The sequence below is a fragment of the Oncorhynchus nerka genome, linkage group LG25 (genome assembly GCF_034236695.1).
Source record: "Oncorhynchus nerka isolate Pitt River linkage group LG25, Oner_Uvic_2.0, whole genome shotgun sequence".
NCBI lineage: Eukaryota > Metazoa > Chordata > Actinopteri > Salmoniformes > Salmonidae > Oncorhynchus > Oncorhynchus nerka.
The window spans coordinates 32,503,554-32,531,241 of record NC_088420.1 but is presented as its reverse complement, the minus strand read 5'-3'; the positions used below and the strand labels follow the sequence as shown (position 1 = coordinate 32,531,241).

Genomic DNA, 27,688 nt, shown 5'->3' with positions numbered 1-27,688 from the left:
AATAAAGGAACAATATGTTCAAATAGACTCTTTTTGACACACAAACAACCTTTGTAATTGCTCTTCAAGAGACTGTAACGCTCTGGCATTAATGAAAGAATCTGCACAACTTGCAGGCATATTGCACAACAGAGAGAAGAGTGACATCTCTTACATATTGACAAGCTCTCATTCTGAATGCTCGACAGAGTGGGAATAGAGAGAGCATGGCAAGAGTGGAACCGTGTGCAAAGCAGCCCTAATGCATTGAGCAGTGTGACTTTATCACATAAACAATTCTACATTAGAATGCTAATTAGGAATGTATATATATATAGAATGCTAATATATATATATATATACAGTGGGGCAAAAATATATTTAGTCAGCCACCAATTGTGCAAGTTCTCCCACTTAAAAAGATGAGAGACGCCTGTAATTTTCATCATAGGTACACTTCAACTATGACAGACAAAATCCAGAAAATCACGTTGTAGGATTTTAAATGAATTAATTTGCAAATTATGGTGGAAAATAAGTATTTGGTCACCTACAAACAAGCAAGATTTCTGGCTCTCACAGACCTGTAACTTCTTCTTTAAGAGGCTCCTCTATCCTCCACTCATTACCTGTATTAATGGCACCTGTTTGAACTTGTTATCAGTATAAAAGACACCTGTCCACAACCTCAAACAGTCACACTCCAAACACCACTATGGCCAAGACCAGAGAGCTGTCAAAGGACACCAGAAACTGTAGAAAATTGTAGACCTGCACCAGGCTGGGAAGACTGAATCTGCAATAGGTAAGCAGCTTGGTTTGAAGAAATCAACTGTGGGAGCGATTATTAGGAAATGGAAGACATACAAGACCACTGATAATCTTGCTCGATCTGGGGCTCCACGCAAAATCTCACCCCGTGGGGTCAAAATGATCACAAGAACAGTGAGCAAAAATCCCAGAACCACACGGGGGGACCTAGTGAATGACCTGCAGAGAGCTGGGACCAAAGTAACAAAGCCTACCATCAGTAACACACTACGCCGGGACACTACAGTAACACACTACTATCAGTAACACACTACTAGGGACTCAAATCCTGCAGTGCCAGACGTGTCCCCCTGCTTAAGCCAGTACATGACCAGGCCCGTCTGAAGTTTGCTAGAGAGCATTTGGATGATCCAGAAGAAGATTGGGAGAATGTCATATGGTCAGATGAAACCAAAATAAAACTTTTTGGTAAAAACTCAACTCGTTGTGTTTGGAGGACAAAGAATGCTGAGTTGCATCCAAAGAACACCATACCTACTGTGAAGCATGGGGGTGGAAACATCATGCTTTGGGGCTGTTTTTCTGCAAAGGGACCGGGACGACTGATCCGTGTAAAGGAAAGAATGAATGGGGCCATGTATCATGAGATTTTGAGTGAAAAACCTCCTTCCATCAGCATGGGCATTGAAGATGAAACGTGGCTGGGTCTTTCAGCATGACAATGATTCCAAACACACCGCCCGGGCAACGAAGGAGTGGCTTCGTAAGAAGCATTTCAAGGTCCTGGAGTGGCCTAGCCAGTCTCCAGATCTCAACCCCATAGAAACTCTTTGGAGTTGAAAGTCCGTGTTGCCCAGCAACAGCCCCAAAACATCACTGCTCTAGATGAGATCTCCATGGAGGAATGGGCCAAAATACCAGCAACAGTGTGTGAAAACCTTGTGAAGACATACAGAAAACGTTTGAACTCTGTCATTGCCAACAAAGGGTATATAACAAAGTATTGAGATAAACTTTTGTTATTGACCAAATACTTATTTTCCACCATAATTTGCAAATAAATTCGTTAAAATTCCTACAATGTGATTTTCTGGATTTTTTTTCTAATTTTGTCTGTCATAGTTGAAGTGTACCTATGATGAAAACTACAGGCCTCTCTCATATTTTTAAGTGGGAGAACTTGCACAATTGGTGGCTGACTAAATACTTTTTTGCCCCACTGTATATAACACGTACTCAATCAAGAGTTTTTCTTTATTTTTACTATTTTCTACATTGTAGAATAATAGTGAAGACATCAAAACTATGAAATGGCACATATGGAATCATGTTGTAACCAAAAGTGTTAAACAAATCAAAATATATTTTATATTTGAGATTCTTCAAATTGCCTCCCTTTGCCTTGATGACAGCTTTGCAGTCTCTTGGCATTCTCTCAGCCAGCTTCATGAGGTAGTCACCTGGAATGCAATTCAATTAACAGGTGTGGCTTTTTTAAAGTTAATTTGTGGAATTTCTTTCCTTCTTATTAATGCATTCGAGTCAATCAGTTGTGTTGTGACAAGGTATGGGGGCATACAGAACATAGCCCTATTTGGTAAAATACTAACTCCATATTATGTCAAGAACAGCTCAAATAATCCAAGAGAAACGACAGTACATCATTACTTTAAGACGGGAAATTTCAATAAAGTTTCTTCAAGTGCAGTTGCAAAAACCATCAAGCGCTATGATGAAACCGTCTCTCATAAGGACCGCCACAGGAATGATCCAGAGTTACCTCTGCTGCAGAGGATAAGCTCATTAGAGTTTCCAAATAAATGCTTCACAGAGTTCAAGTAACAGACACATATCAACATCAACTGTTCAGTTGAACATCAACTGTTAAGACAACAATAAGAAGAAGAGACTTGCTTGGGCCAAGAAACATGAGCAATGGACATTAGACCAGTGGAAATTTGTCCTTTGGTCTGGAGTGCAAATTGGAGATTTTTGGTTCCAACCGCTGTGTTTTTTTGAGATGCAGTGTGGGTAAACGGATGTGTATATCCCACTGTGAAGCATGGAGGAGGTGGTGTTATGGTGTGGGGGTGCTTTGCTCGTGACACTGTCAGTGATTTATTTAGAATTCAAGGCACACTTAACCAGCATGGCTACCACAGCATTCTGCAGTGATACGCCATCCCACCTGATTTGGGCTTAGTGGGACTATCATTTGTTTTTCAACAGGACAATGACCCAACACACCTCCAGGCTGTGTAAGGGCTATTTTACCAAGAAGGAGAGTGATGGCGTGCCGCATCAGATGATCTGGCCTCCGCAACCCCCAAACCTCAATCAAATTGAGATGTTGTGGGATGAGTCGGGCCGCAAAGCAGCCAACAATTGCTCAGCATATGACGGAACTCCTTCAAGACTGTTGGAAAAGTATTCCAGGTGAAGCTGGTTGAGAGAATGCCAAGCGTGTGCAAAGCTGTCATCAAGGCAAAGGTGGCTATTTGAAGAATCTCACATGTAAAAAATATTTTGATTTGTTTTTGGCTACTACATAATTCCATGTGTTATTTCATAGTTTTGATGCCTTCACTATTATTCTACAATGTAGAAAATAGCAAAAATAAAGAAAAACCCTTGAATGAGTAAGTGTTATAAAACTTTTGACCGGTAGTGTATACAGTTGAAGTCGGAAGTTTTACATAAACCTTAGCCAAATACATTTAAACTCGGTTTTTCAGAATTCCTGACATTTAATCCTAGTAAAAACTCCCTGTTTAGGTCAGTTAGGATCAACACTTTATTTTAAGAATCAGTATTTGGTAGCATTGCCTTTACATTGTTTTACTTGGGTCAAATGTTTCGGGTAGCCTTCCACAAGCTTCCCACAATGAGTTGGGTGAATTTTGGCCCATTCCTCCTGACAGAGCTGGTGTAACTGAGTCAGGTTTGTAGGCCTCCTTGCTCACACACTTTTTTCAGTTCTGCCCACAAATCTTCTATATGATTGAGGTCAGGGCTTTGTAATGACCACTCCAATACCTTGACTTTGTTGTCCTTAAGCCATTTTGCCACAACTTTGGAAGTATGCTTGGAGTCCTTGTCCATTTGGAAGACCCATTTGCGACCAAGGTTTAACTTTCTGACTGATGTTGCTTCAATATATCCACATAAATTCCCCTCCTCATAATGCCATCAATTTTGTGAAGTGCACCAGTCCCTCCTGCAGCAAAGCACCCCCACAACATGATGCTCCCATCCCCGTGCCTCACGGTTGGGATGGTGTTCTTTGGCTTGCAAGTCTCCCCCTTTTTCCTCCAAACATAACGATGGTCATTATGACCAAACAGTTCTATTTTTGTTTCATCAGACCAGAGGATATTTCTCCAAAAAGTATGATCTTTGTCTCCATGTGCAGTTGCAAACCGTAGTCTGGCTTTTTCTATGGCGTTTATGTCGATATAGGACTCGTTTTACTGTGGATATAGATACCTTTGTACCTGTTTCCTCCAGCATCTTCACAAGGTCCTTTGCTGTTGTTCTGGGATTGATTTGCACTTTTCGCATCAAAGTACGTTCGTCTCTAGGAGACAGAACGTGTCTCCTTTCTGAGCGGTATGACGGCTGCGTTGTCCCATGGTGTTTATACTTGCGTACTATTGTTTGGACAGATGAACGTGGTATCTTCAGGCGTTTGGAAATTGCTCCCAAGGATGAACCAAACTTGTGGAGGTCTACAGTTTTTTTCTGAGGTCTTGGCTGATTTCTTTTGATTTTCCCATGATGCCAAGCAAAGAGGCACTGAGTTTGAAGGTAGGCCTTGAAATACATCCACAAGTACACCTCCAATTGACTCAAATGATGTCAATTAGCCTATCAGAAGCTTCTAAAGCCATGACATAATTTTCTGGAATTTTCCAAGCTGTTTAAAGGCACAGTCAATTTAGTGTATGTAAACTTTTTCCCCCTTATTTAAACACTGGCTTGTGTGCTTCTCACGTGCTAGATGACCCTCTCTGCTGATCCTCATTTACCCAAGTTAAACACGGTGTACATTTAGCACTGCCTGTAATGTTCTACGGGTGAAATTAATGTATGAAAATAGAAAATCCTATTGTGGCTTAACGTAAGATGTGGTGCATTAACAGAAACACACTTTCATGTTTTTGTTTTAATATTATTATGTTCTCGGATTGAAAACAGGCTCATGTTCATTCTGAATCAATACATACTCGATTTCCAATCAAATGACAAAGGCCTCTAATGTATTTCCTTCACACTGCTGCAGAAAGGAAACTATGACAACGGCTCCAAAAAGCTACAGCTTTCCAGCTGCAGTACTTCTGCTTCCACAATGTGGAAGAGAGAAATGCTAAGGTGCAATGAGATGTCATGTCCATGGACAAAATGATTAATTTGCACTTTGTCTGTGCATGTCAATATTAAGAGAGTTTTCTTTCCAAGGACAAGAGCTGGCATGACAGGTAGGATTAGTGTTCGGATCAGGGCCACCATTCCCGAGGCTTAATCATTGATCCTGAGCATTTCCCAGGACATTCTCCATGCTTGTAAGCTCTTCTTAGTAGAGATATAAAGCCACACCACCGAGGGAGAAAAGAGAGCAACCAGTACAAGACAGGAGCATTCCGTCTGCTTTGTCCAAAAGGCCTCTCTTCTCCCAATAGCTGCAGCTTGTGAAAAATCTGAGCTATGTAAGAAATGGCCATCTGACAGCAGCACTGAAGAGAGAGGTTTCTCTCCCAAGCAGTCTGTCTCTGCTGTTCCACCCAGTTTGGTACATACAACCCCACAACCTTACCGCTTACCCAGCACAGGGTCAGGGTTCCGAGCACTGCCAAAGACCAAATACAGACAGACCAAACATTTCACACAGCACTGACTCAGAGCATTGAATCACCTCACCAACCTCTTACTCAAACTTCTACCCAGCATATCTAGGCTCACAATTCAGGACAGAATTACATTTAGATCTATAGTTTTAAAGGGCGGCAGGGTAGCCTAGTGGTTAGAGCATTGGACTAGTAACCGAAAGGTTGCAAGTTCAAATCCCCGAACTGACAAGGTACAAAATCTGCCGTTCTGCCCCTGAACAGGCAGTTAACCCACTGTTCCTAGGCCGTCATTGAAAATAAGAATTTGTTCTTAACCTCTTCAACCTATGGGGGCGCTATGTCATTATTGGATAAAAAAACGTTTCCCGTTTTAAGCGCAATATTTTGTCACGAAAAGATGCTCGACTATGCATATAATTGGCAGCTTTGGAAAGAAAACACTCTGACGTTTTCAAAACTGCAAAGATATTATATGTGAGTGCCCCAGAAATGATGCTACAGGCGAAACCAAGATGTTACCTCAAACAGGAAATGAGCTGAATTTCTGAAGCTCTGTTTTACTATCGTCTCCTTATATGGCTGTGAATGTGCTGTGAACGAGCTTATGCTCTCTGCCGTTCGTCCAAAATGTCTGCAGCATTGTGACGTATTTGTAGGCATATCATTGGAAGATTGGCCATAAGAGACTACATTTGCCAGGGGTCCGTCCGGTGTCCTTTGTCTAAGTTGGTGCGTAATTCCCAGTGGCAATCATTTTACCATGCGATAACAGAGGGAGAAGCACACTTCCAGGAACGATACATCATTGAAGAGATATGTGAAAAACACCTTGAGGATTGGTTCTAAACAACGTTTGCCATGTTTCAGTCGATATTATGGAGTTAATTTGGAAAAAGTTTGGAAAAAGAGTCTCATAGCAAAGGGTCTGAATAGTTATGTCAATAAGGCATTTAAAAAAACATTTCTAATAACATGTTTTTGCTTAGTCATTAAGGGCTATTGTGTGTAGATTGATGAAATTGTTTTTTAATATCAATTTTAGAGTAACAAAATGTGGAAAAAGTCAAGTGGTCTGTATATAGTATTCAGTGCATTTGGAATGTATTCAGACCCCTTGTCTTTTTCCATATTTTGTTACGTGACAGCCATATTCTAAAATTGATTAAATCAAACAATTTCCTCATTAATCTACACACAATACCCCATAATGACAAAGCAAAAACAGAAATAGCTTATTTACATAAGTATTCAGACCCTTTGCTATGAGACTCAAAATTTAGCTCAGGTGCATCCTGTTTCCATTGATCATCCTTGAGATGTTTCTACAACTTTATTGGAGTCCACCTGTGCTTTATTAAATTCATTGGACATTTTTTGGAAAGGCACACACCTGTGTATAAATAAGGTCCCACAGTTGACAGTGCATGTCAGAGCAAAAACCAAGCCATGAGGTCGAAGAAATTGTCCATAAAGCTCCGAAACAGGATTGTGTTGAGGCACAGATCTAGCAAAGGGTACCAAAAAATGTATTCAGCATTGAAGGTCCTAAAGGACACATTTGCCTCCATTATTCTTAAATGGAAGAAGTTTGGAACCACCAAGACTCTTCCTAGAGCTGGCCGCACAGCCAAACTGAGCAATGGCGGGAGAAGGGCCTTGGTCAGGGAGGTGATCAGCGGCAGGGACTGGGAGACTAGTCAGCAAAGTACAGAGAGATGCTCCAGAGCGCTCAGGACCTCAGACTGGGGCGAAGGTTCACTTTCCAACAGGACAACAACCCTAAGCACACAGCCAAGACAACGCAGGAGTGGCTTCAGGGGAAGTCTCTGAATGTCCTTGAGTGGCCCAGCTAGAGCCCGGACTTGAACCCAATCTAACATCTCTGGAGAGACCTGAAAATAGCTCTGCAGTGACGCTCCCCATCCAACCCGACAGATCTTGAGTGGATCTGCAGAGAAGAATGGAAGAAACTCCCTAAATACAGGTGTGCCAAGCTTGTAGCGCCAAGAAGACTCGAGTTGTAATCACTGCCAAAGGTGCTTCAACAAAGAACTGAGTAAAGGTTCTGAATACTTATGTAAATGTGATATTTCCATTTTTATTTTTAATACATTTGGAAACATTTCTAAAAACGTGTTTTTGCTTTGTCAATATGGGGTATTGTATGTAGATTGTTGAGAAAAAAACTATTGAATACATTTTAGAATAAGGCCGTAACGTAACAAAATGTGGTAAAAGTCAAGGTCGTATTAATATTTTCCGTATGCAGTGTATATATTTATATACAGCAATATAAAAATGGAAGTTTATTGGTCGCGTACACAGATTTACAGATTTTATCGCAGGTGCTTGAGTTTCTGACTAGGTATTCACTTTCCCTAATATTGTATCATATGAGACACAGTGGCCTGCCTGGCAAGGAAAGTGGTTAATGTCCACCTGCCTCTGCCTCTGCCTCTCACATAGCACATAGCAGCCATGACAGGCTGTCCGGTCATTGTGTACAGAAGACTTAGAGGGATGTCATGGCCGGAATACCTCCAGGGTTCTGCTGGCATAGGCATCTTGCAGGCTCTCTCCAGCCATATAAGGGCTGCCTTGTTACTTACTGGGAATAACAGATGCACCTGTCAATAGGAGGAAGGAAGCTGGAGGAGGGATGGTGGTATGGAGGTGTCAGTCTTAAAGGAAACATTGTATTTATTTACCTGCTAAAGAGAATCAGCCGCCTCAACACTACCCTTTAGTATGTTAACTCTTTCAGGCACAGACAAGTTCCTAATGAAGGGAGAGCCCCTAAGAAAATATAGTGACTGTTGTCATCTCTAAACCCTTAACAAAACATGTTTAAAGCAACACAAAGTGAGCAATCTATTGAGAACAAAAGACAGTCTAGTTCTGTTACTATCCAGAAGGAACAGTTGGATGTGTGACCTTCCTGGTGTCCTTGGTGATTTGATTGTGTGTTACTATAGCGGAGGGACAGACATTAGCAGCTGTCGCCATTTTCCTCGGTTACTGTACTCAACCATCTATTCCTCTTCTTTGGAACAAATTGCCAAATAAAGACCTGTCCCTCTGGTCTTGGAGCCTTGCATGCATCATTACTCCAACATGTCTAGCTGCAGTCTGAATAACATACTGAACACTGTCAGGGTGTTGGGGATAGAATAGAACATGCTGACATTCTGCTTGTCTGTCCCATCACTCGAACCTGCATATGTGACCTGTTTCAGGAAACTAGCAGTATGTCACGGATCACTACTTCACAGGAGAGCCATTTGAATGTGATTTTAATTTTTTTTTTTTATCAAAATATGTTTTTGGGCAGAAATGCCTTCTCGTACATGTGAACTTTCATGTGCATTAATAACAAACTTGTATGCCATCTGTAAATACGAATTACATTTTAAAATTACGAGCCTAGTTGGTTAAGCCAATGAGTGGGTAATGAGTGGGCTGGACATGCCGAGAGATGAGTTTGGATTGGTCTACCATATAGCAAGCTTCTGTCTATTTGAGCAGTTCAGTATGTCAAGGGAATCCTGTGTAACACACTTTTGTTTATATCATGTAGTAAAACTGCATAAGTGTTTTGAAATCAGTTGAATTCGAGTATGATAGCTAAGGAGATGGAGAAAACACCTGTCTCCGGATTACATCTTCAAATTAAGGGCAACCATGGCATCCGACAGGAGATCCATCCATGAATGATGTGTATGGGTAAGATAGTCTAGCTAGCTACATTTTTAGATATTACACGTTTCAAATTTTGACAGAAAGTGGTTTCATTTAAAGTTAATGTACTGTTAGCTCACTAGCTAACGTTACGTGTATGATCTTATTATTCATATCTCAGAGCCATTTGCTTGGCTAGCTATAGCCTAATGTTAGCTAGCTAACATTGAACCTGTTTGGTTAGCTACCTGCCGATTCATGCAGGGTAGTAATGTCATGTGTTGGGATTATGGTTCACTATTTACCTAGCTAGCTAGCTACATGTCTTAATAAAAGACTCCACTATGCAAGTAACCACTTCGGGTGCGTTCGTAAATTCAGTCTGGTCATCTACTCAGATTTCAGAGCACTCTCGTCTGAGTGTGTCAGAGAGAAGAATAGTTGAATTTACGAACACTCAACACCCGTTGAATATCGGCAAAAAAGCATAATTAAATTCTTGCCAGCAGCACAGTTACAGTCACCAACGATCTGGATAACATAACAGCCTAACCAGCTCTGCTAGGGCGAGTAATGTTCAGTGTTCTCTTATTTGTGTCTGGAAGTAGCTAGCAAGTTAGCTTGGGTGCTTGACAGCTGTTGTTAGTACAGAACGCTCAGTCAACCCTTACAGAGATGGGTGGGGATAAAGCTTCAGAGGGTGTGAACGATGGGTGTAGACAAATAAGGGCTCTCCAATAGTAATAATAAAATCAAATCAAATACACATTTTATTGGTCACATACACGTGTGTAGCAGATGTTATTGCGGAAGGCTTGTGCTTCCAGTTCCGACAGTGCAGCAATATCTACAGTAACCAGTAGTATCTCACAATTTCACAACAAATACCTAATACACACAAATCTAAGTAAAGGAATGGAATTAAGAATATATGGATGAGCAATGTCAGAGCGGCATAGACTAAGATACAGTAGATAGTATAGAATACAGTATATGCATATGAGATGAGTAATGCAAGATATGTAAACACTATTAAAGTAACATTATTATTACAAAGCAGCCAGGCTAGATAATATCTCTCTTTATAAAATTATCTGCCGAAATTGTTGCAACACCTATTACTAGCCTGTTCAACCTCTCTTTCGTATCGTCTGAGATTCCCATAGATTGGAAAGCTGCCGTGGTCATCCCCTTCTTCAAAGGGGGAGACACTCTAGACCCAAACTGCTACAGACCTATATCTATCCTACCCTACCTTTCTAAGGTCTTCGAAAGCCAAGGTAACAAACAGATCAACGACCATTTCGAAGCTCACCGTACCTTCTCCGCTATGAAATCTGGTTTCAGAGCTGGTCATGGGTGCACATCAGCCATGCTCAAGGTCCTAAACGATATCAAAACCGCCATCGATAAGATACATTAATGCGCAGCCGTATTCATCGACCTAGCCAAGACTTTCGACTCTGTCAATCACCACATTCTTATCAGCAGACTCAACAGCCTTGGTATCTCAAATGATTGCCTCACCCGGTTCACCAACTACTTCTCTGATCAAGTTCAGTGTGTCAAATCGGAGGGCCTGTTGTCTGGACCTCTGGCCGTTTTTATGGGGGTGTCACAGGGCTCAATTCTCGGGCTGACTCTCTTCTCTGTATACATCAATGATGTCGCTCTTGCTGCTGGTGATTCTCTGATCCACCTCTACGCAGACAACACCATTCTGTATACCTCTGGCCCTTCTTTAGACACTGTGTTAACTAACCTCCAGATGAGCTACCATGCCATGCAACTCTCCTTCCTTGGCCTCCAACTGCTCTTAAATGCAAGTAAAAGTAAATGCATGCTCTTCAACCGATCACTGCCCGCACCTGCCCGCCCGTCCAGCATCACTACTCTGGACGGTTCTGACTTACAATATGTGGACAGCTACAAATACCTAGGTGTCTGGTTAGACTGTAAACTCTCCTTCCAGACTCACATTAAGCATCTCCAATCCAAAATTAAATCTAGAATCGGCTTCCTATTTCGCAACAAAGCATTCTTCACCCATGCTGCCGAACATACCCTCGTAAAACTGACCATCCCACCGATCCTCGACTTCGGCGATGTCATTTACAAAATAGCCTCCAACACTCTATTCAACAAATTGGATGCAGTCTATCACAGTGTCATCTGTTTTGTCACCAAAGCACCATATACTACCTACCACTGGAACCTGTACACTCTCGTTGGCTGGCCCTCGCTTCATACTCATCGCCAAACCCACTGGCTCCAGGTCATCTACATGTCTCTGCAAGGTAAAGCCCCGCCTTAACTCAGCTCACTGGTCACCATAGCAGCACCCACCTGTAGCACGCGCTGCAGCAGGTATATCTCACTGGTCACCCCCAAAGCCAATTCTTAATTTGGCCGCCTTAACTTCCAGTTCTCTGCTGCCAATGACTGGAATGATATGCAAAAATCACTGAAGCTGGAGACTCCTATCTCCCTCACTAGCTGTCAGAGCAGCTCACAGATCACTGCACCTGTACATAGCCCATCTGTAAATAGCCCATCCAACTACCTCATCCCCATACTGTAGGTATTTATTTATTTTGCTCCTTTGCACCCCAGTATCTCTACGCACATTCATCTTCTGCACATCTACCATTCCAGTGTTTAATTGCTATATTGTAATTACTTCGCCACCATGGCCAATATATTGCCTTAGCACCCTTATCCTACCTCATTTGCACACACTGTATATAGACTTTTTTTCTACTGTAATATTGACTGTATGTTTGTTTATTCCATGTGTAACTCTGTGTTGTTGTATGTGTCGAACTGCTTTGCTTTATCTTGGCCAGGTCGCAGTTGTAAATGAGAACTTGTTCTCAACTAGCCTACCTGGTTATATAAAGTTGAAATAAATAAAAAATAAAAAATGTAAGAGACTATTGTTCCATTTATTAAAGTGGCCAATGATTTCAAGTCTGTGTATGTAGGCAGCAGCCTCTCTGTGCTAGGGATGGCTATTTAACAGTCTGATGGCCTTGAGATAGAAGCTGTTTTTCAGTCTTTCGATCCCAAATGTGATGCATCTGCACTGACCTCGCCTTCTGGATGACAGCGGGGTGAATAGGCAGTGGCTTGGGTGGTTGGCTTTGATTATCTTTTTGGCCTTCCTATCAGATGCTGTAGGTGTCCTGGAGGGAAACTATTTTGCCCCCCGTGAAGCGTTGTGCAGACCGCACCACCCTCTGGAGACCCCTGCGGTTGTGGGCGGTGCAGTTGCCATACCAGGTGATGGTCATCCCCTTTGTTTTGTTGACGTTGAGTGAGCAGTTATTTTCCTGACACCACACTCCCAGAGCCCTCACCTCCTCCCTGTAGGTTGTCTCGTTATTGTTGGTAATCAAGCCTAATACTGTTGTGTCGTGCATTGTCAAGCTGTCATGGATGAACAGGGAGTACAGGAGGGGGCTGAGCACTCACCCTTGTGGGGCCCCAGTGTTGAGGATCAGCAAAGTGGAGATGATGTTTCCTACCATCACCACCTGGGAGTGGTCTGTTAGGAAGTCCAGGACCCAAATGCACAGGACGGGGTTCAGACCCAGGGCCTCGAGCTTAATGATGAGCTTGGAGGCTACTATGTTGTTGAATGCTGAGTTATAGTCAATGAACAGCATTCTTACATAGGTTTTCCTCTTGTGCAGATGAAATAGGCCAGTGTGTAGTATGATGGCGACGGCATCGTCTGTGGACCTATTGGGGCGATAAGCAAATTGAAGTGGGTCTAAGGTGGCAGGTAAGGTGGAGGTGACATGATCCTTGACTAGCCTCTCAAAGCACTTCATGATGACAGAAGTGAGTGCTATGGGGAGATAGTCATTTAATTAGGTTTCTTTTGCATTATTGGGTACAGATACAATGGTGGCCATCTGGAAGTAGGGACAGCAGACTGGGATAGGGAATATGTCTGTAAACACACCAGTCAGCTGGTCTGCACTTGCTCTGAGGAAGCGGCTAGGGATGCCGTCTGGGCCAGCCACGGAGAAGGAGAGCCCACAGTCCTTGGTAGCTGGCTGCGTCGGTGGCACTTTGTTATCCTCAAAGCGGGCAAATAATGTGTTTAGCCTGTCTGGATCCAAAACGTTCGTGTCCACGATGTGGCTGGTTTTCCTTTTGTAGTCCGTGATTGTCTGTAGACCCTGCCACATACGTCTCGTGTCTGAGCCGTTGAATTACGACTCCACTTTGCCTTTGCCATATTCCCAGTCACATTGCCATGGTTAAATAGTACCAAAACATTCAAAGGACATTTTCTCAAAAGTGAGTTTACAAGTTTATCAACTTTCAAAGCAGAATGACTTTCCCATTGTTCCTCAACTGTACAGTGGTGGCCAAAATTTTTGAGAATGACACAAATATTAATTTCCACAAAGTTTGCTGCTTCAGTGTCTTTAGACATTTTTGTCAGATGTTACTATGGAATACTGAAGTATAATTACGAGCATTTCATAAGTGTCAAAGGCTTTTATTGACAATTACATGAAGTTGATGCAGAGTCAATATTTGCAGTACTTCTTTTTCAAGACCTCTGCAATCCGCCCGGGCATGCTGTCAATTAACTTCAGGGCCACATCGACTGATGGCAACCCATTCTTGCATAATCAATGCTTGGAGTTTTCAGAATTTGTGGGTTTTTGTTTGTCCACCTGCCTCTTGAGGATTGGTCACAAGTTCTCAATGGGATTAAGGTCTGGGGATGTTTTGTTCCCCGAGCCACTTAGTTATCACTTTTGCCTTTTGGTAATGTGCTCCATCATGCTGGAAAAGGCATTGTTCGTCACCAAACTGTTCCTGGATGGTTGGGAGATGCTGCTCTCAGAGGACGTGTTAGTACCATTCTTTATTCATGGCTGTGTTCTTAGGCACAATTGTGAGTGAGCCCACTCCCTTGGCTGAGAAGCAACCCCACACATGAAAGTTCTCAGGATGCTTTATTGTTGGCATGACACAGGACTGATGGTAGCGCTCACCTTGTCTTCTCCGGACAAGCTTTTTTTCCGGAAGCCCCAAACAATTGGAAAGGGGATTCATCAGAGAAGATTACTTTACCCCAGTCCTCAGCAGTCCAATCCCTGTACCTTTTGCAGAATATCAGTCTGTCCCTGATGTTTTTCCTGGAGAGAAGTGGCTTCTTTGCTGCCCTTCTTGACACCAGGCCATCCTCCAAAAGTCTTCGCCTCACTGTGCGTGCAGATGCACTCACACCTGCCTGCTGCCATTCCTGAGGAAGCTCTGTACTGGTGGTGCCCTGATCCCGCAGCTGAATCAACATTAGGAGACGTCCTAGCGCTTGCTGGACTTTCTTGGGCGCCCTGAAGCCTTCTTCACAACAATTGAACCGCTCTCCTTGAAGTTCTTGATGATCCGATAAATGGTTGATTTAGGCGCAATCTTACTGGCAGCAATATCCTTGCCTGTGAAGCCCTTTCTGTGCAAAGCAGTGATGACGACACATGTTTCCTTGCAGGTAACCATGGTTGACAGAGGAAGAACAATGATTCCAAGCACCACTCTCCTTTTGAAGCTTCCAGTCTGTTATTCGAACTCAATCAGCATGACAGAGTGATCTCCAGCCTTGTCCTCGTCAACACACCTGTGTTAACGAGAGAATCACTGACATGATGTCAGCTGGTCCATTTGTGGCTTGGCTGAAATGCAGTGGAAATGTTTTTAGGGGATTCAGTTAATTTGCAATTAATTGCAATTCATCTGATTACTCTTCATAATATTCTGGAGTATATGCAAATTGTCACCATACAAACTGAGGCAGCAGACTTTGTTAAAATTAATATTTGTGTCACTCTCAAAACTTCTGGCCACGACTGTAGTGTATGATTTACCATTCTGAGTCTACTTTTATCCAATATAAAACACACAATTTCAGATATTGCTACATTAAGACTGATTTGAGCCGGTCGAAATCGCTCCACTATTTCCTGGTTGCTAAAATTCTAATAGTTTGACTAATTTCAGTTTGTGGCAAAACAAGCACTCTATAGTGTAGAGAATCATTTTACCATCTAAACTTGGGTGATTTTTTATAAATTTTTTTAAACCACTAAAAATATTGTATTTTCAGCTAAATGAAGCTGGTGTACAAAAATGAAAGTAAAAGACACAAAAATTAAACTTATGATTGGAAGAATAGAAATAGCGCATATAGAAATGATATACCACGTCTTAGACTTGCTTTCAATGAGAATGACATATCTATAACTCACATTTCTATGGGAATTTGCTCAGGTCAGCCAAAAAGTTACATATTGCAGCTTTAATGCTCCCCTCACATACAGACAACAAATACAGTCCCCTCGCATGCAATGAAGTGTGCCAAAAAGCATGGAATGACCAATTGAAACTGACAAGAGAGGCCTTTGACCATGTCGTAGGCAAATGAATGCAGTCGGTTGAGCTGGGGGCCTGTCGGGCAGAGCAAGAGTGAACTAATCAGTACCTCCTGAGGACATACTTTTCCGGCTGGGCTGGGGCCCACGCCAGGTCTGTCCTTCCCAGCATGCCAGCTAATAAGATGCATGAAATTATATGATTAACCATCTGCATCCTTCAGCTGGGAGCCAGGGATCAGCCTGGATACAGCACTCAATCCTTCCAAAGAAGCTGGACTCATGCTCCAGAATACATGGAATGTAGAATTCTTACTCATCTTTTTGTGGAAACCCACAGACTACCTCACATACTCAACATCATCGAGATATGTTGAGTTTCCTTGTAGGCCTATTTGGTGGGGAAACTGTGAAGCCAGCTGTATAGCCAATTGCCTGTTTCTGTTTATTAAAGAATGTGAAACAATGTTGTGTTTGTTTTCTGCTTTTCATTAAATCCTGTTCTTTATATAACCTAAAATAAACGTGTTCACATGTGACCCGTTTCAGGAAACTAGGCGTATGTCGTGCATCACTACTTCATAGGAGAAGTCCATACATAGTTACCACCATGTACGTACTATTGTCAGGTGTAGTGAAAACAACAGTGAGGTGTAGTGGTACTGACCCGCATTGCCTTGAGTGGGGGGCCTCTGCTGACCCCCGCTCCTGTGTAAGGAGGCCTGAGGGGGGGAGAGCATCCCGCTGTCACTCAGAGAGGCTGCGGCCTGGGCCAGGGCCTGGCTGCTCATGGATCCTCCTGGGTTGTAGGACATGGTATTCTGGTTGGAGACTGGCACTGCCACATGCATGGGGAAGTTCTGCTGGGACAGCGCTGTGGGCTACAGGAGGGAAACACAGAGACATGAAGAGAATCAAAGACCTGGCGCTGGGCTGAGGGTCACGCTGGGAAGGAAATGGCAGAGATGGCATCTGTGATGATGCCACATCAATCACATTGGTATGGTTAACAGAGCAGTCCTATTAACTAATGGCAATGTTCCAAATCTAGGTTTATTGGATGCTGACATAAGCCTGTATAATATATAAATACTAATGTATAAAATGTACAGATGACCACTATATTTCTGTAAATGCACAAAACAATAACTTTGCTATTTAAAAAACATTACAGATCAAAACATGCACAATAGCAAGTGTCTTGTACCAGGTGTTCAGACTTGCATTGTAATAGTCAGCACTGCAGATCATCAACGTTTCTTATTTTTATCCGGATAGTCTAATTGTGTTATTTCCCAAAATATACAGTTGAAGTCGGAAGTTTACATACACTTAGGTTGGAGTCATTAAAACTCGTTTTTCAACCACTCCACAAATGTCTTGTTAATAAACTATAGTTTTCACAAGTCGGTTAGGACGTCAACTTTGTGCATGACACAGGTCATTTTTCCAACAATTGTTTACAGACAGATTATTTAACTTATAATTCACTGTATCACAATTCCAGTAGGTCAGAAGTTTACATACACTAAATTGACTGTGCCTTTAACCAGCTTGGAGAATTCCAGAAATGGCTTTAGAAGCTTCTGATAGGGTAATTGACATCATTTGAGTCAATTGGCGGTGTATCTGTGGATTTATTTCAAGGCCTACCTTTAAACTCAGTGCCTCTTTGCTTGACATCATGGGAAAATCTAAAGAAATCAGCCAAAGAATTGTTGACCTCCACAAGTCTGGTTCATCCTTGGGCGCAATTTCCAAACGCCTGAAGGTACCACGTTCATTTGTACAAGCAATAGTACTCAAGTATAAACACCATGGGACCACGCAGCCATCATACCTCTCAGGAAGGAGAAGCATTCTGTCTCCTAGAGATGAGCGTACTCTGGTGCGAAAAGTGCAAATCAATCCCAGAACAACAGCAAAGGACCTTGTGAAGATGCTGGAGGAAACAGGTACAAAAGTATCTATATCCACAGTAAAACAAATCCTATATCGACATAACCTGAAAGGCTGCTCAGCAAGGAAGAAGTCACTGCTCCAAAACCGCCATAAAAAACCCAGACCGGTTTGGAACTGCACATGGGGACAAAGATCATACTTTTTCGAGAAATTTCCTCTGGTCTGATGAAACAAAAATGGCCATTAAGACCATTGTTATGTTTGGAGGAAATAGGGGGATGCTTGCAAGCCAAAGAACACCATTCCAAGCGTGAAGCACGGGGGTGGCAGCATCATGTTGTGGGGGTGCTTTGCTGCAGGAGGGACTGGTGCACTTCACAAAATAGATGGCATCATGAGGTAGAAAAACGATGTGGATATATTGAAGAAACATCTCAAGGCATCAGTCAAGAAGTTAAAGCTTGGTCGCAAATAAGTCTACCAAATGGACAATGACTTCCAAAGTTGTGGCAAAATGGCTTAAGGACAACAACGTCAAGGTATTGGAGTGGCCATCACAAAGCCCTGACCACAAAATTTGTGGGCAGAACTGAAAAAGCGTGTGCGAGCAAGGAGGCCTACAAACCTGACTCAGTTACACCAACTCTGTCAGGAGGAATTCACCCAACTTATTGTGGGAAGCTTGTGGAAGGCTACCCGAAATGTTTGACCCAAGTTAAACAATTTAAAGGCAATGCTACCAAATAATAATTAAGTGTAAGGAAACTTCTGACCCACTGGGAATGTGATGAAAGAAATAAAAGCTGAAATAAATCATTCTCTCTACTATTATTCTGACATTTCACATTCTTAAAATAAAGTGGTGATTCTAACTGACCCAAGACAGGGAATTTTTACTAGGATTTAATGTCAGGAATTGTGAAAAACTGAGTTTAAATATATTTGGCTAAAGTGTATGTAAACTTCCGACTTGCATTTTGGATCAAAACTCCATGTCAGTGCAGTGCAGTGCTGACAATCCAAATAGTTTGTGAGAGTAACTGGTGACAGTGAGACCACTCCATTCACAGCATAGTCCAGTGAGGCAGTCAGTTAGTGATATTATTAGTGTGTTAATTGCAAACAATGGTGCTCTCCATGTCAGAATTAGAGAGAAAACAACAGTTGAAGCACTATACTTTATGCAGGATTCTATGATTGCCACCCGCAATAAGATCACTATTGTCTTAAGGTAAAGCTCTGTGTAATTCCAGGGTACTTTGGTCACCTCCAGTCTGATAGTAGCTTGATGAAAGAGTGGAAAATAAACAGTGATAGTCCACTGATGTTGTGATTTGGCGAATACTTGAATTGCCCACGTGAATGGAGGACCCACCAAGATGAGAAACTAGGAGAGTCATACAATGAGCAAAGGGGAGGGAAGATAAATAAAATGAATCAAAAATTATCCCCCCCTTCGCCAAATGATCCAGGCACTGAAAGAGATTCAATTTCTCGATCTGCTTGGGGGTGAAAATTGGGTTTTGGGAAAAAAGACATAAATCACCAAAGCTACAGAACCAGTCAATATTTAAGCCAGTGGAGGAATCTTCCTCTTTTTTTTCAGGGGGAAATGTGTCTTTTATAATAAAGAAGCTTCTCCTCCACAATAACAAAAATTCACTTTCCTTTTCTTATAGTTTTCAATATGATCTTCCCAATAGAGCTTTAAAAAGGTTCAACCTGTCATAACAATGTGATCTTATCAGGGTGTGCCAAAATATAAGTTGCAGAACAAATCAACAAAATAAACAAATACACTTCCAATGAACAGAAAAAAGGTTATGCTTGAATAGTCCATGTTTGCTTATAGTAGTTGACAGAGGTTGCAGGGTGGGATAATTAAAAAAAGAAGAAAAAGTCAAACCAAAAGGAGGTCAAAATCCTTTGTGCCACAAAGCCAAGCAGCAAAATCATTGCATTTACTTACGATTTTATGATTTCTCATCATATTATCAAACTCCTCATTAATTTTTTTATACTTTTCTTCTGTGTGAGGGGTGAGGACATATGAGGCATCAGGGTCCGGGCTATCACAGCCTCTGTGTTCTTTCTTGTTTAGCGCCTGTAGTGAACATCAACATAAAAACAGGAATCAACACAAAATGGCAGGAGAGGGAAAAAGTACTTACACCACAGCGCTTGTACATTAAATCACTCTCTTCGCTTAGTTTGCCGAAACGGTCGTCCATGAGGGGGCTGTGCCCAAAACAGTCATCTGGATCAGGACTGGCACACAGGTCATTATGGCCTTTGTTTCTTAATTTCTGAAATAAAATTGCACAATTCACACATACAATATATACTGCAGGATACTCAGTCTACTACCACATGACTCTATGTCTAGGTAGGTTACAATACACCTCTACAAACCTGTTCCCATAACAAAACATGAACAAAAATACTAACATAAGTAAAAGGCATCATTCAAGTCAAGACACTAATTAATTGAATACATATGACAGATATTCAATGACTTGTAATACATAAATTATAATACACCTGCCTTCACATGTACATTTATAAATAATCAAAAAATATTTGAATTAATTTGTTATTTTTTGGCTTGCCAGTGTGCTGGTATGAGCAGGGAATGGGATGAATACTGTCTTCCTATGCAATGGTTAACAATGATAGGCAAATTGAAATGTCAATCCTTATCCTTTCATCCTTTAGAGACCATCACAGAATAAACTAAATATTTCTCTGCACTCCTCTCCCTGCACTCTCTCTCTTTCTCTTCTCAACCTCTACCCAACCCCCTCTCTCTCTCTCTCTCTCTCTCTCTATCTTCCCGCTCTCTTGCTGCATGTGTGTGTTTCAATGCATATTTCATTATCTCTCAGTTATCATAAGCCACCCAGCTGGAAGACACCCCGGTATAAGAGGATCCAACAGAGCAGCAGTTTAAAACATTGCAGACTTTAATTCAGCATGGCTGCCACTCATGGGATTTTATCAATGTTAAGTAATGTAGGAAATAAAATGGATTACTATACTGTATGTGGTCAAATACGCTTATTAGAGCATGAAATGGAGTGATTATTGTAAGAGTAAAGAGCACACGGTATGGTGTGATATAGCTTCATTTGACCTCTTAAAAAGACTGCACACTATCAAATTAACTAAATAAAAAGAGTGAAACTGTGTTGTGCTTGTTATAACTTTCTATCAAAGGAGCAGTTCTCTCCGCTTTGCTAAAATTGTGAATGATGGTGGTAACGAGAACCCATGACAGCACGTGACAGCATGTGATATCAAGCCAGTCAGAGAACATCAAGTTTGATTTATATATGTGCTGTTCAGGTTCCCCTATCAGGCTGGTGCAGGCCCAGAGCGGTGACCTACCCTGTCTCTGGGCTGCCTCTGAGCCGGATGTCTACAGCAGTCACGGACTCCTCTGGATGGAGGGGTCACGGTGTGAGGGAGAGGAGTAGGACTCAAAGGCACTAATGAGCCCTTCGTCTCTGCCTCCATCTCCATTATCCTGGAGGTGCAGGACGTAACGCTGGTGTGTGTGTAGGTGTTCATGGGCGTTGCAGCAGCATCTGGCATCTGCTGACAGCTCTCTGACAGTACAGTGGTGTTTGGGCTGATCTCTATCTAACAACATGTCTTACCCAGCCCTGCTTACAGTAACTAGGTCGTTCCACGAAAAGAGTGCCTTTTGCACAAAGTATTGTTCACCAATACTGAATATTGCATTTTCAAAACCTGTTATATTAAATTAAGTGCCCTTTAATATAGAACACATGGTGAATTCAATAAATGTGATTTTTTTAATGAATAAAGGTATTTAAGATTACATCTTCAACCCTAATATGGTCAACCCTGTTACTTTATTTGGCACTTAATAGACACTTACTATAGTAATTTGAGATGGGAAAACATGTTTTTTTCTATGAAGTTGAACATGTGCTATTTATGACAGAATGTTAACATTTTGTGAAATCTAAAGTTTTTTGCCACTCCTATTTACACTTCTTAAAAGGCACCGATTTGGTGGAAGGACCCAGATCCCAACATGCTGACAAGCTCTGTATGACACACTACTGTCGGATTTCCTAGGATTGAAATATGAAACTTTACTGGTTTTCAATGATTTCCTACTATACAATGTGCATGTCTACCAAGGCACAGTTTACTTTAACTTTTACAAATGTACCAGTACTGAATCAAACTACAGCTATTGTATGCAGTAATCATGTGCCTATGAACCAGAGATATACTGTTAGCACTGAGGCGGTGTGTGCCCTAGTAGGAAGTCCACTGTGTGAAGCTCACCCTGATCAAACATAAGCATGTCTACATCTGATAAACTTCCCAGTAAAGCAATAAAAACAATCAAGCATCCCATAAAATTGCAAAAAAATAGCCCAAATTAAAATATGTAGGCTAAGAAACAAAGTTCATGAAATCAATAACTTGCTAGTAACAGATGGCATTCATGTTCTAACTATATCTGAAACTCACTTATATAATACCTTTGATGATACAGTGGTAGCAATACATGGTTATAACATCTACAGAAAAGACAGAAATGCCAATGGGGCGGTGATGCGGGTCTATATTCAGAACCACATTACTGTAAAGCTTAGAGAGGATCTCATGTTAAATACTGTTGAAGTAATATGGCTTCAGGTTCATCTGCTTCACCTAAAGCCTTGTGGGAACCTGCTATAGACCACCAAGTGTTAACTATCAGTATCTGAATAATATGTGTGAAAAGCTTGATAATGTACGTGAAATCAACAGCGAGCTTTGGAACACATTCAATGACATTTTAGGAAAAATGGCAAACTTAGCTCCATCATTCATTGAATCAGATGGCTCATAAAATTAAAAAACACTGATATTGCCAACTACTTTAATGATTTTTTCAATTTTCAAGATTAGCAAACTCAGGCATGACATGCCATCAACAAACGCTGACACTTCACATGAAAGTATAACTGACCAAATTATGAAAGACAAGCATTGTAAATTTGAATTCCATAAAGTGAGTGTGGAAGAGATGAAAATAATTGTTGTCTATTAAATTACTGAGGATAATAGCGGACGATATTGCCACTCCTATTTGCCATATCTTCAATCTAAGCCTAATAGAAAGTGTGTCACCCAGACCTAGAGGGAAGCAAAAGTCATCCCACTACCCAAGAATAGTAAACCTCCCTTTACTGGCTCAAATAGCCGACCAATCAGCCTGATACCAACCCTTAGTAAACTTTTGGATAAAATTGTGTTTGACCAGATACAATACTATTTTACAGTAAACAAATTGACAACAGACTTTCAGCGCACTTATAGGAAAGGACATTCAACAAGCACATCACTTACACAAATGACTGATGATTGGCTGAGAGAAATTGGTGATCAAAAGATTGTGGAGGCTGTTTTGTTGACTTCAGTGAGGCTTTTCAGTGAGGCTTTTGACATTATTGATCCTAGTCTGCTGCTGGAAAAACGTATGTGTTAGGCTTTACACCCCCTGCTATATTGTGGATAAAGAGTTACCTGTCTAACATAACACAGAGGGTGTTCTTTAATGGAAGCCTCTCCAACACAATCCAGGTAGAATCAAGAAATCCCCAGGGCAGCTGTCTAGGCCCCTTACTTTTTAAATTTTTTGAGTAAAGCCAGTGTATCTACTGTATGTATGCGGATGACACAAGACTATACATGTCAGCTACTACAGCGAATTGAAATGACTGCAACACTTAACAAAGAGCTCCAGTTAGTTTCAGAATGGGTGGCAAACAATAAGTTAGACCTAAATATTTAAAAAACTAAAAGCATTGTATTTGGGACAAACCATTCACTAAACCCTAAACCTCAACTAAATCCTGTAATGAATAATGTGGAAATTGAGCAAGTTGAGGTGACTAAACTTCTTGGAGTAACCCTGGATTGTAAACTGTCATGGTCAAAACATACAACAGTAGCTAAGATGGGGAGAAGTCTGTCCATAATAAAGCGCTGCTCTGCCTTCTTAACTTCTTGGTGACAGGGGGCAGTATTTTCACATCCGGATGAAATGCATGCCCAAATTCACGTTACAAAATCCCTAAAGTTACAAACATAGTTTGAAATGTTTTGACAAAGTTTACAGGTAACTTTTGAGATATTTTGTAGTCACGTTGAGCCAGTTGGAACCGGTGTTTTTCTGGATCAAATGCGCCAAATAAATGGACATTTTGGATATATAATCGACGGAATTAATCGAACAAAAGGACCATTTGTGATGTTTATGGGACTTATTGGAGTGCCAACAAAAGAAGCTCGTCAAAGGTAAGGCATGAATTATATTTTTATTTCTGCGTTTTGTGTCGCTACTGCAGGGTTGAAATATGGTTTCTCTCTTTGTTTACTATGGTGCTATCCTCAGATAATAGCATTGTTTGCTTTCGACGAAAAGCCTTCTTGAAATCTGACATGTTGGCTGGATTCACAACAAGTGTAGCTTTAATTTGCTATCTTGCATGCGTGATTTAATGAAAGTTAGATTTTTATAGTAATTTATTTGAATTTGGCGCTCTGCGTTTTCCCTGGATTTCGGCCAGGTGGGACGCTAGCGTCCCACATATCCCAAAGAGGTTTTAACAACACTATCAACAAAGGCCTTAGTTTTGTCCCACCTGGACCACTGTTCAGTTGTGTGGTCAGGTGGCACAAAGATGGACTTAGGAAAATTACAATGGGCTCAGAACAGGGCAGCACGGCTGGCCTTTAAATGTACACAGAGAGCTAACATTAATAATATGCATGTCAATCTCTCATGGCTCAAAGTGGAGGAGAGATTGACTTGTTTTTGTAAGAAGTGTTGACAAGCTGAATGCACCAAGCTGTCTGTTTAAACTACTAGCACACAGCCATGCATACCCCACAAGACATGCCACCAGAGGTCTCTTTACAATCCACAACTCTAGAACAGACTATGGGGGGTGCACAATACTACATAGAGCCATGGCTATTCCACATCAGGTAAATTATTTAAGCAGTAGAGTCAGAAGAATAAAAATATTAAAATGCACTTTATGGAACAGCAGGGACTGTGAAGTGGCACACACACAGGTATAAACACACGCATAAGCACACACACTCTACACACACGTAATATTGTTATATTGTAGATATGTAGTGGTGTAATAATGTTATATGATGTACTGTTTTACCTTTTGTTTTATGTGTGATGTAAGTGCCTTAATGTGTTTGGACCCCAGTAAGAGTAGCTGCTGCCTTAATAATACAAATACAAACTATACACTCTACTCTAGCTTAAACACTTGATGAAACAGTGTATGAGCTCAAATCTGAAGCAGGGGAACTCTGAAAAGCACCTAAATCATATCAGTCATATATGTCTGATAATGTTACTGGAGAGAGAGATGAATGATACACAACATGTGTAAATGTGCATTTAGATCCACCAGTGTTTGGTGTGGTACAGAGCCGGGGCATTCTTCTCATTCGAAGAAAACGCCTTCCTGGTTCATTTCCTGTTTACTGAGGCTGCTCTTCAGTTAGGCTCCTGTTAAGGCTATGTTTACCAGGGAAACTATGCACTTTCTCCGCCAGACTGCCACAGATCTGATCAGGACCTGCAAATTAAAGTCCAAACCTGCTCATTATGGGAATAGCTGGGTTGGGCTGGCCGGCCATGGCTATGTGAGATGGGCAGGGCCGCAGGCAGCACTTCCATCCAGCCGCACCCTCTGCCCCTGGCCCCGTGCCCTGCTAGCCACTCAGGGAGGGGCCAGAGTGGAAACATCCAGTGCCAGGGACACTCAGCACTCAGAACAAACCATGGAACATATTGCACTGAGACTAAACAGCACAAAGCCCAACAGTGAGTGCTCATATCTAGGTAATTCATTTCACAAGTCAATATTGACCTCCGTAATCTAAGATGAATTGAAATGAAACATTATGACAGCATATAATGTATTCATGCCTAAGAAAGAGTGAAGAGTGACAGATTTCTTCTCCGAGGTACTCCTAGCTGAGCACATTAAGGAGTGAAGGTCTGGGACAGCACGGCTGTAATTCCTCCTTAAATGACTTGGCATGTTTCGGGTGTCCCACAGACGCTGCCCGCAGCTCCCAGTAAATGGATCACTAAATCAGCACATGGCCAAACAGGTGTCTCTCTCCCAAACACCTGTCAGGCCCTGGCTCCCCGGCCCGGCCAATCACACACAGCCTCACACTAACATGGCCTTAGAAGGGGCCACATGGAACCCTGAAGGCCATCAGACATCACTCAACCCAAGGTTTTTACTCTATACTATTGGTTCAGTAATACATACAAACGTTTACACAAAACAAACCAACCAACGCTGAATTATGGTAAACAAAATTGAAGTTGTGTTTGTTCTATTCCATTTCTTCCTTTCTATTCCTTCTATAGTTCAGAAATTCACTTTCAAAGGTCATATCATACTCTGTATTTTCTGTATTTTGAAAGTTCAATATCTTGAAAACTTGATTGCTGACATGAAAAACATTTAGGGACTGTATCAATAGTGGACTAATGAAACAAATACCAAAAGTCCTTTAAGAAAGCAAAGCTGGAGGTGTGTGAATATATTAGAACTTATAGGGCTTTTCAACAACAACATTTATAATGGAGGGTGGGTGGTGAGTCTGTCTGTATATGGGTCTGCAGACAGAGAGTAGTGATGATTGAACTTGTGTAATCTGTTCACAAGGCTCATGGAGGCTCATAAAGAGCAGTGGGAAACAGGCCAGCAGATATTTTCTCACAGCCATCCTGGACTGCTAGAAAATTGGCTCTATACACCAAAAATTAAAATCTGGTTGTCTGACGTCAAACCAGCGGGGCATCATAGTGAGTGTGTGAGTGTAATGTTAAAAGAACAGGCTTTTTTCTGATGTTCCGAAAGTGAGAGAGGCCTTGAAATGTGTCTGTTCACTCATAGTACTGTATGCCCAACCCCCATACTGATGATAACATCTACAGTATCACTCATCTCCTCCAGAGCACCTGTTGTTCATTTATATTAAACTTACAAACACACGAGTATGAGCTACTGAAGCAGTGTCTCAATTGTACGTTATATAGAAAATAATTGTTTTCATATGATGTTAGAATGGAGCCATCAATTCTATCTATATCTCTATGTCAGGTAAGGTAAGTGACTGTTGTGGGGGGTTTGCCATGATGCTCCTGTACTGCCCGCGCCTGAGTGATTGAAGCGGGGAGAACAGGGCATGGCTTGAGCGGTTGGGGTCCTGGATGATCTTCTTGGCCTTCCTGCAACACCTGGTATTGTAGGTGTCCTGCAATGTGCACCCAACAGCTGCACGTATCACCCTCTGAAGCACCCGTCTGTCTGCGGCGGTGGAGTTGCCGTACCAGGCTGTGATGCAGCCCGACAGTATGCTCTCGTTGGTGCTCCTGTAGAACACTGTGAAGGCCCTCGAGGACAGGCCACCGGAACTTGACCACCGGAACGTCCCTCTTGAGTCTGTGTTTGTAGGCGTGGAGAAGCAAGATGGAGTCATGGTCGGATTTGCCGAAAGGAGGATGGGAGAGGTCCTTATATCTGTGTCGAGGGTATAAGGCCTGAGCAAGAGGACAAGTACATTAGAGTGTCTAGTTTTAAGTGAAAATGCAACTCTGGGATGCTGGCCTTCTAGGCAGAGTTGCAAAGAAAAAGCCATATCTCAGACTGGCCAATAAAAATAAACGATTAAAATGGGCAAAAGAACACAGACACTGGACAGAGGAACTCTGCCTAGAAGGCCAGCATCCCAGAGTCGCCTCTTCACTGTTGACATTGAGACTGGTGTTTGTGGGTACTATTTAATGAAGCTGCCATTGGAGGACATGTGAGGCATCTGTTTCTCAAACTAGACACTCTAATGTACTTGTCCTCTTGCTCAGTTGTGCACTGGGGCCTCCCACTCCTCTTTCTATTCTGGTTGGAGCCAGTTTGTGCTGTTCTGTGAAGGGAGTAGTACCCAGCGTTGTACGACATCTTCAGTTTCTTGGCAATTTCTCGCATGGAAAAGCCTTCATTTCTCAGAACAAGAATAGACTTGTGATTTTCAGAA

General features: G+C 41.8%; 1 protein-coding gene across 5 annotated transcripts in view; it reads right to left on the bottom strand.

Annotated features, from left to right (window-relative positions):
- The window catches only part of LOC115109404 (myocyte-specific enhancer factor 2A-like), a 116,468-nt gene that overhangs the window by 12,288 nt on the left and 76,492 nt on the right, over positions 1 to 27,688 (bottom strand). For 3 of the 5 annotated variants that reach the window (XM_029634251.2, XM_029634248.2, XM_029634252.2), the window contains exons 5-6: positions 19,744 to 19,878; positions 16,338 to 16,551 (exon numbers count right to left, since the gene is read on the bottom strand). In XM_029634251.2, coding sequence (XP_029490111.1) covers positions 16,338 to 16,551; positions 19,744 to 19,878 — 349 coding nt within the window. Of the gene's footprint in view, positions 1 to 16,337; positions 16,552 to 19,541; positions 19,677 to 19,743; positions 19,879 to 27,688 lie in introns of all 5 variants that reach the window. The other 2 variants (XM_029634250.2, XM_029634253.2) reach the window with 1 other exon arrangement.